The 10,912-nt window shown below is 33.0% G+C and overlaps 1 protein-coding gene across 1 annotated transcript; it reads left to right on the top strand.

The window, feature by feature from the left end:
* Positions 1 to 2,318: 2,318 nt before the first annotated feature.
* Positions 2,319 to 2,855, top strand: LOC114324214 (acireductone dioxygenase). Its single transcript, XM_028271982.2, has one exon. It carries the CDS (start codon positions 2,319 to 2,321, stop codon positions 2,853 to 2,855), a length of 537 nt encoding a protein of 178 aa, XP_028127783.2.
* Positions 2,856 to 10,912: the final 8,057 nt, after the last annotated feature.

Raw genomic sequence — 10,912 nt, 5'->3', positions numbered from 1 at the left:
AAACGTTAATAAAATCATTTTTTTGGTAAAATTGTGGCTTATTTCCCATTAAAAGTAATTTATTGAATGTTCAAATTATGGCCCATAATTTTCGATGCAAGTATTTACTCTTTAAGAGTATTTATATTGAACAGCAGTCTCAATTTCTGCTCTCGTGTTGCTTTGCATGGCGTTTCCTACTCTCTGGATAATGTTTTCTCGAGTAGTGGGCCTAGCGGCAAAAACAAGGTCTTTAAGCCGTCCCCATAAATAAAAGTCTAAAACAGTTAAATCTGGTGATCTGACTAGCCAAAAAATTGGCTTCCACGTTCTATCCAGCTATCAGCGAATAACTCATCTAAAAAATCTCTTACTACTCTGGAAAAATGCGCGGGACAGCTATCGGGCTGAAATAACATGGACCTACGAACTGCTAGCGGTACATCTTCCAGAAGAAGATTCCTTAAAAAAATTAGATAGCGTTCACCAATAATAGCATTATCGAAAAGAAAGGGTCCAATTATCTGACTATTACCAGATTTAACTGTTTGGTGTGGGGACGGTTTGGTATTTCACTTTTATTTAGGTATAGGGACGGATTAAAGACCTTGTTTTTGCATCTAGGCCTACTCGAGAAAAAAAAAAGAATGTGTGTGTACTTTGTACGCACGTAAGAAGTTATACTTCTATTATTATGATTTCAGCGAAATTAATATACTTAACAGGTTATTTGTATTTTATTTAAATATTAACCTAACTTTCTTTACCTACCACTTTTAAAAATTTTTTATTAAAACGATACCAAAAATATAAAAAAAAAAGAATATGAATCTCTTGATCTCCGGCCACACGCTCTACCACTGAGCTATATACCTTTTGCTTCGACAGGTTACAAGATGACCTAGTGAAGTGTACATAAATACTTTAAATATACTTACTATTATTATAAAATATCTTATTCCCGAGGAAGACAAATCCAAAGACACAAAAATTATAATAAATAATACATTTACTAAGAACACTAATATATCCTTTTATATGATAAAATATGACTTATTTGAAATCACAATTTCAAATTTCAATATTTACAAATCTTGAAAGATTAGCAACGAAATACATACTGTCTGTGTGCGCATGCGCCCGGCATTATAAAATTTCACTCTCGATCGTAAAGAAGTATAACTGCAAAAATGATCCATAAAATACGGAACCCCATTCAAAGAATTTCGAGAGCAGAAATTAATACTGCTGTTCAATCTACTGTTGAAAGAGTAAATGCTTGGATTAAAAATGATGGGCAATAATTTGAACATTTAAAGTGACGACTTTAGTAGTTGTTTTTATTTTGAGATCTGGAAAATGCTTCTTTGTTTTTTCCACAGCACACTACCATTCCTTAACTTCGTTTATTGGTGACAGTAACGGTTAGGTTTAAAATTTACACGTTCCTTAAGATATCTTGAGACAGAAAAAAGATATCGATATGCGGTTTTCGCTATTCTGTTGCTAATTTGATCTAATTTTGTAAAACAGGAATAAAAATGCATACTTGTATTTAATATTTTCCAAAGAAAACTAGAATTCTGGAAATAATTAAATAACGCCTCCTAGCTGGCATATTAATTAATAGGCTGTTTCGAAATTATAACTCTTACATTAACGAAAAAGAGCTGTTTTCAACAAGACCACGTTTGCAAAATTCGATTTAGCAGAACCCGACTTACAGCCATTTTTTCATAACAAGGTTTCCACTCACCCCCACTTCTTATTTGCAACGGTAGACTTAAACTTGTGAAACCAAATATGCGCAGAATTTTATGAAAAATACGATGATCGTATTTCTAGTGCCCTTTCTTTATGCAAATTTTGTAAAATTTTGATTTTTTAATTTTTTATATTCAAAAACGCCCTCTAGCGGTGAACTTACAAATATGAAAATAATTTCCAAGCTTTTCCCGAGGCAACATTTGTTATAAATATTTTTTCTCAAAGCTGTACTATAAACGGTTCCTGAAATATGGCCGAGAGCTATTCTTATTGGGACACCCGGTACATCCCATAAATTGTTGTATTAGAATTTAATTTCTGTATGAATTCAATTTGTTAAATAATGCAGCTCTTGAAAAGAAAAAAATATGTTTCAGTAACTGTTTTCTATGAAGGAACAGATACAGGTACAGTTTATTTATTATTTATTCCTTCATGTACATCTCTACAAATTGATAAGTTGAAAAACCAATTTGCCAGATAAACAATACAAACACAATTTAGTATAAGTGCAGTTGATTTGTATAAATATAATTAGTTGTTTACAATACTTGAAGTGTGTTATCACCAATATGGTTCGTGCTTGGTATATGGACAACGACAGTGCTAGTGATAAGAATTTACCTCATCAAAAAATACCAGGCGAATATATTAATATAAATGATTTAAATAGTTCACTTGGCGTTAAATATTATAAAATTAATATTGCTACCATTGATACAGACGGTGTGTTAGACAAGATAAAGGAACAAAATGGTTGCCACTACGAAGACGAAATAACCACGGAAAAATGTTTACAGAACAATGGAGAAATGTCCAAAATTTTTTACACTGAACACCTTCATAAGGATGACGAAATTCGTTTATGTGTTGAGGGATCTGCTTATTTTGATGTACGAGATAGGAGTGAGGAGTGGGTTAGAATTGAAATTGTACCAGGAGATTTGCTGATATTACCAAGTGGAATCTACCATAGATTTACTTTGGATACTCAGAATCATATCAGATTAAGAAGATTTTTTATTTCGGATGCCAATTGGTCTTCCTTTAACAGACCTAGTGATAATATGGATTGCCGTAAGAATTATGTTCAGAAATTACAAAATTAACGTTTCATAAATACAAATAAATATGTAACTCAACTTAGTTAGATAATAAAGATTGTAAAATTATATATTTTAAAATTCATTTTGTACAAAAAATGCTTGGGTTTTATATATAAATGTAAAAATTTTTAAAACACAAAAGAAAATAGTAAGGTAAAACTGATTTACTACATGGTGTTAATGAAAGAAATAAATTTATTATTTAGAAAATCAACAACTACCTGAAAAATACTGAAACCAGTCAATTTCAATTTTACCAATTTTAAGTTGTGCTATTGTTAGATTATTTATTATACTGTAACACATGCTAATTATTACAATCAATTTTATTTAGTGTACTTAATAGGTTATTATTCAAGTACAACAAAACTTTTGCCACAGTTGAAAAAATATTTGAAAGATATTTCAAGGGGTGTAAATGGAAAATCATGTATATTATTGCATTTTCAGATTTTATTTCAAATTCTAAAAAAATATTTGTATAAAATAATAGGACAAAACTTCTATTCATATTTTTTGAGTTATTCATATTTTCTTAAATATCAACAGATAGAGACAACACTTTCAAAGTTAATATCTCATTCATTTTCGAAATTTAAAACGAAATCGAATTTGTAAATACAGGGTAAATAACAAATGGTACGCTCTTTTTTAAAACTTTAAACCAGTCAACAAATTTAAATGAAACACCCTGTATTTTATAATTTTAACGGAAGAAGAAATCAAATGTTTTTTTAATATTATCAGGGTTATTATGTATCTAAAGTTAATACTTTGGGAGATAATTATGGTTTAATGTTAAAGGTAAGATATTTATTATTTTATTTTAGCAGGCCTCGTATGAAGATGTCATAATTGCCATTATTATCGTATTGGCACTTTTACAATCTAATTTTTATACTCATAAGTTATAAGGGGAGTGGCCCCTCTGACATTTTTAAAAATTTTTTTGGACCAAATTGTCGACCTTAATTTTATATGATGTAGCATTAAGAAATACATACAACCCTTAATTTTTACCCTTCTATCAACAACCCCATTTTTTAATGACCATATATATTTACATCTATAAAGTTCTTATGTCACAGTGTTAGTTGCCATACTAATTCGAGACGGTTTGACCGATTTTTATCAAATTATATATGTATATTCGGTAGGTCTGAGAATCGGCCGTAATCTATTTTTCATATCTCTACTCTACAAGGCTACGAGTACACACAAATTAAACAAATAATAATCAAAATCTGTTCACAAGCTCTGGAGATATAAATCGCAGCATATTTTTGAAGAATCAATTTCATTTTTTGAGTGCACGGATTTTAATAATTCCCCTCCACTGACCCCGAACCGATTTTAAAGCACCCAGAAACACTTTGTTAAAGTTCAACCGTTTGCTTTATAAACATATGTCCGCAAATGTTTCGTTTCCAAGATACGGGATGTTAAATTTTTTCTTACAAACTGACGATTTATTTATTGCTCTAAAACCGGTTGAGATATGCAAATGAAATTTGGTATTTTTTGAAATACAATGAAGAATTTTATATTCACCATGCGCGTGCATACGGGATGTAAAAATGCGCAATAACTACCCCTTAAAACCTACCAAATTTCATTTGCATATCTCAACCGGTTTTAGAGCAATAAATAAATCGTCAGTTTGTAAGACAAAATTCAACATCCCGTATCTCGGGAACGAAGCATGTGCGGACATATGTTTATAAAACAAACGGTCATTATTTTTTCATGCAGAATTACCCCTCAAAGTTTGTCGTACTTATTTAGAAACACCCCGTTTTGATAAAGAGCATGGCTAGTTGTTAACGTACCTAATTTTTTACTATCCAACATAAGAAAATGAATCAAAAAAGAAAATGTTAAGAAAGCCTAATAAGGCTACAATTGAGTTTTAATTTCAATATTTTATCTCAGCTATAATATTCCACAGAGTGTTCCGAACTTTAAGGAAAAACACAGTATGATTGTTACACCCGGTATAAAATGACATTTACCTGTCTAGCAACAATGCTATTACACCGTTGTTAAATAATAAGGCTATAACATACTAAAAAAATCACTCAAATCGGACCACAGGTTTAGGAAATTCGAGAGAGCTAACATGTCAACTTTTTAAGGTGTTCCGTTAATTTTGCCGGTGTGTGTATATTAATAAGTAGATTGTTTTGCAGCTATTTCTTGTGATATTTTAATATTATTTTGGAAAATAAATTAAAGGCAGAATTTATAAAACAGTTATTATAGAGGGCAAAAATAATGCTAGAAACAGCAGAGATGAAAATTGAAAACCCTTCGAAAAATCGATGGAAAGACAATATGGGAAGAGCTAGAATTGCAGATATTCGACGGAGATGCAAAGTGGACAACACTAATAAATTAGTAAAAAACAGAAGGTAGACTGGAACGACCACATAAGCGGAATGACAACAAATACATGGAGTAGTAAAGACGACGAGAGACGGTTCACCAATTGAAAGACGATCAGTGGGAAGACCACGAAAAGGATGGAATGACAACTTACTGGAGGCACTGAAAAAACGAACAGATTCATGTTTACACAGAAAAAGAAGAAGAAGAAGATTTTAGTATCATTTACTATTGTTAATGGGAATTAACTACAATTTCAGTTTAAAATGCAGTTTATTTATAAAAAAATCGAAACGTCAAATTAATAGTTATTTATGATATGTGTTAAAAGTACATGTTTAAGGCACGCATGTGAAAGTTTGCAGAATGAGCGATAGCGAATTCTGCAATTCACATGAGTGCCTTAAAAATGTACTTTTTAACACGCATATCATACAATATTTTTTCTACAAACGTAATTACAGGACAATATCTACAAAAATTTTTACTTGAACTTGACTAACATTCCATTTTTATATTTTTTTGACATTAAATCAAAATTGTCTATACGGTCAATACGAATTGCAGTGCCTTAAAAATATTTTAAAGCACTAGTGCCTTAAAGTAGCATTTTTAACGCACGCATAGAGTGCCAAAAATTGCATTTTTAACAAGGTTGTAGAAAAACGTATTTTAAACTGAAATTGTTAATTCATAATTGTTAATATGGGCTTTAGTATGGTATAACTAGACCCAAACCCAGACATCCAAAGTGAAAGTTATCCTGCAACACCAAATTGTTCTATATGGTCCACATAATGTTCAGAAAAAAGTCACACCATTTTGAGCGTCGGGTTTGAGGGGAGAGGGGGGAGAAACCGGTAAATTCGTAGTTTTTTACGTTTTTCGTCAATATTTCTAAAACTATGCAGTTTAGCATGAACAACCTTCTATACAAAAATATTTTACATTAAATTTGAAATAAAAAATGTCCAACGCATAATCCTTCTAAAATGAACGGTTCCAAAGTTACAGAGATAGTATATTATTGGTCAAATTAAAGGCCTAACCCAGACATCCAAAGTAAAAGTTTTCCTCCAACACAAAATTGTTCTATATGGTCCACATATTGTTCAGTAAAAAGTTAGACCATTTTGAGCGTCCGGTTTGGGGGGGAGATGGGGGGATCTGAGCATCCGGTTTGTCAATATTTCTAAAACTATGCTTTAGCGTAAATTATGTTCTAAAGACAAATTTTCTACATAAAATTTAAAACAAAAAAGGTCCAATATATAATTCTTATAAAATCAACGGCTTCAGAGTTGTGGAGGGTGAAAATGGAGGTTTACGATACTTTTTATATTCTTTGGGCAATTTATAATATTATTGCTGATGAAGGAAATTTTTTTGTAAATAAAATTTCCTATTTCAGTGGCCGATGGTATTTTAGTGATAAGCCCTTGAAGAAGAGTCAACCTCACCACCCAAAATCATCATCAATTGTCCAAATAATATAAAAAGTATCGAAAACCTCCACTTTTCACCCTCCGGAACTCTGGAATCGTTGATTTTTGTATAGAACATTGTATACGCTAAAGCATAGTTTTTGAACTATTGACGAAAAACGTAAAAAAACTAATAATTTACCGATTTCTCCCTCATCCCCCCCCCCCAAACCGGACGCCCAAAATGATGTAACTTTTTACTGAACAATATGTGGACCATATAGAACAATTTGGTGTCGGAGGAAAACTTTTACTTTGGATGTCTGGGTTAGGCGTTTTTTTGGACCAATTACACTATACTACCTCCGTAACTTTGAAACAGTTTATTTTAGTAGGATTGTGCATGGGACCTTTTTTATTTCAAATTTAATGTAGAACATTTTTGTATAGAAGGTTGTTCATGTTAAACCGCATAGTTTTAGAAATATTGACGAAAAACTTCTACTTCTACTAATTTACCGATTTTTCCCCCTCTCCCCCCTCCCAAACCCGACGCTCAAAATGGTGTGACTTTTTTCTGAACATTATGTGGACCATATAGAACAATTTGGTGTTGGAAGAAAACTTTCATTTTGGATGTCTGGGTTATGCAATTATTTGGATCAATTTTATCATACTGCTTATAAGCTAAATTAATAACACATTTGTTACTAACTGATATTCACATAAACACATGCGCTCTCATTAGCGCCCTCTATGATTTTCTGTAACAAATACTTCAAACTTTGGCGGTAATACCCTCTACGTATTTCTAAAAACACATTAAATCCATACGTCACATATTTATTACAAACTATTAACCATCACTTTATCTTAAAAATAAATAAAACAACAATTTTAACATTTTTATTAACGAAAAAACCGTCTTACTAAAAAGCGTCTATACAACGTTACCATCACATTTAGACTGAATGTCAGGATTTCTCCAGCAACCTTATATAGACTTGCCAAATTTTGTGGCCCACTTAACTAGAAAACCTTACGCTTACACAACTCGCTGCAAATGCAAAATTACACGGTTCAACTTAGCAAGCCGTGAAACCGGCATTAAGCGGTTCCTTGCATGGATGCGCTCCGATAAATTCCATCTAGACCCTTCAGGAGCACCACGGCATGCTGCGATGTTGTAGGAGACCGGCTCGATTGGCGCAGCCAACGGTCGGATTTTCAAAGATTAGGTGCGGTTTACACTGCTATGTGCGGAATCCGCTGTAAAATGCTTTTGTTTTATTTGAATGTTAAACTGAAATGTGAAAAGGGGAAAACTAATCTTTACAACATAAATATTTATTGTATATTGGAAATGTTTGAGTTGGTTGTACATATAATATTTGGTTTGCATTGTTTTAAGGAACTTGGAATTTAATGAGGCGATATCTATTATTGTTTTGTATTCAGTGTTTTTTTATTTTTTATAGCATTTTACTTACGTATGTAATTTTAATATAAAGCATGAACCAAAATTTCTTAATTCATCAGGGTCTACTCTATGACTCTATATACTGTATATACCGTCAGATGTAAGCTTCCCTTTAATGTGTCCATTAATTTCTGTTTGTTGTTTTTATATCCATTCGTGGTCAATCATTCGCTACTTCTAGATTTGTACATCTATTACTTTTGATCGTCATATTATTTCTTCATTGGATTTTGTCTTCTTCATTAGATTCTCCGTTGGTACAATCATTGAACAGCATTGGTCTGCAGACAGTACTGGCTTGAGCAGGCTGCTTTTCTCACCTGCTCTTCTTACCATTTAATTTGACAAAGAGCCGCTGTTTGGCAGTACAAATGCTAGTAGCTTTGTCACATTAATGTCTCTGGTGCTTTTAGAAATCTTTGATAGAAGCATTTGCGTTTTGTGATAGTCTTTTCGACGCATTGCATTATCTTTTTTCAAACGGCTTAAACAAGTGGCTTAGTAGCGATATCGGTCTGTAACTGTATGGTTCTCCTGGATCTTGATTTCAGCAATGCGATCACTTGAGATTTCCACCAGGACTTTGGTATTTTCTTGGTTTAGACTCTCACACAAGTATTTAATAGCTGCATACTATGTAATATCTCAATAGAATATACCCTTTCAATTTTCTGTCATGGTTGATGCCGAGAATTACAAATAAAATTTTTGTAAAAATTATTTATAAATTAATGGGTTATCAACGTTTAAAAATTTTTATCCATCTGCCACCTATTGTGGTACCTTATAAAGAAAACTAAAAAGTAATAAATGTAAACTGTATTTTAAAAAGAACTTCTTCTTCTTGTAGTGCCTATCCGTTTCGGATGTTGGCGACCATCATGGCAATCTGCACTTTGCACACTGCTGCTCTGAAAAGATTTGTAGTGGTTGTGTTGAACCACGTTCGTAGATTTTTCAGCCAGGAAATCCTTCGCCTTCCTGGTCCTCGCTTTCCCTCTACTTTTCCCTGCAAGACCAGTTGCAGCAGTCCATATCTCTCACTGTTCCTCATGATGTGACCGAGGTATTCGATTTTGGCTGTTTTTATTTTGATTAACAGCTCTTTTTCTTTTTTTATTCTTAGCAAAACACCCTCATTAGTAATGTGGTCGGTATAAGATATCTTCAGGATTCGACGATAAAGCCACATCTCAAAAGCCTCAATTTTCTTGCAGGTGGCGTCTGTGAGAGTCCACGACTCAACTCCGTACAACAGTATAGGAAATATATAACATCGTAGTAATCTGACTTTTATGGGTATCGACAAATCATGACATTTGAACAACTTTGCCATTTTTTGAAATGCAGATCTTGCTTTCTCTATCCTACATTTGATTTCTATAGAATGGTCCCAATTTTCATTGACGTTCGTACCAAGGTAGGTGTATGTTTTTACTCTTTCTATTTGTTGACCATTCACACTGATTCGTCCAAATTGCTGTTCATTCTTAGAGATCATCATACATTTGGTTTTCTTAGTGTTAAGTGAAAGTCCATATCTCTGACTGACTTCTGCGATTCTGCTCATTAACTCCTGTAGGGCTTCAGAACTGTCAGCGAATACCACAGTGTCGTCTGCGTATCTTATGTTATTGATACATTCTCCGTTAATTCTAATTCCGGCTTCAACATCATCCAATGCTTCTTGAAAGATTTTCACAGAGTAGATGTTAAACAGCAGTGGGGATAGTATACATCCCTGACGAACCCCACGTTTGATTTTGATATCGTCGGATTCTCCTGCCTCTGTCCGGATAGATGATGTTTGATTCCAGTACAGATTGCTGATAATCCTTAAATCACAGGTGTTTATTCCAATATTGGTTAATATCTCCATCAGCTTGTCGTGCTTTACTGTATCGAACGCTTTATGGTAATCAATGAAACATGCATAAATATCGCAATTCACGTCTCTACATCGTTGAAATAGCACTTGTATACTAAATAGAGCCTCTCTTGTACCCACTGCATTTCGAAAACCAAACTGTGTTCGGCTGATTTTTTCTTCGCACAGTCTATATATCCTTTGATGTATAATTTTTAGAAATAGCTTTAAAATATGGCTCATTAAGCTGATGGTTCGGAAATCACTGCAGGATACGGACTTTGTTTTCTTTGGTAAAGCAACAAACGTCGACTTCAACCATGCTTTTGGTATTACTCCGCTTAAATATATGTCGTTAAATATTTTGGTTTGGCGTTGATTACCGTCGGTGTCAAATAGTTTTATGAGTTCAGCATATGCATTGTCAGGTCCAGGAGCTTTGCCATCTTTTAGTTGTGATATTGCTCTTTCCACTTCACCTGATGTGATTGGTAAGTGGTCATCACATACGTAGGATGGAGGTTGTTCGGATCTAGTATCATCAAAAAGTTCCTGTATGTATTTTGTCCATATGCAGATTTCTTGATTTCTGTCTGTGATGATATTCCCCTGTTGGTCTCGCAATTTGCTAGCTGTGTTGGATTTCTGAAGACCAGCTGCTTGTTTCACCTTAAAAAGAACAATTTTGATCAATATCGATCCCGAGTTTGGTATAACCTAAAGTAATAGTAAGCTATAAATATTTTAGGCATCAAAATCAACTACAGTTATTTGGTATAGCAAATTTTCTTTTCTTCAAATCTAATTATTTTCAGAGATAAGTATGCTATATTAAAAACAGACTGTATGCAACAGTAATAAAACTACAAACGGCAAATGGCGAATGGTGTTTAGCAAATGCAAA

The sequence above is a fragment of the Diabrotica virgifera genome, chromosome 5 (assembly GCF_917563875.1).
Source record: "Diabrotica virgifera virgifera chromosome 5, PGI_DIABVI_V3a".
In the NCBI taxonomy this organism is placed as follows: domain Eukaryota; kingdom Metazoa; phylum Arthropoda; class Insecta; order Coleoptera; family Chrysomelidae; genus Diabrotica; species Diabrotica virgifera.
This window is presented reverse-complemented; position numbering and strand designations above follow the sequence as displayed.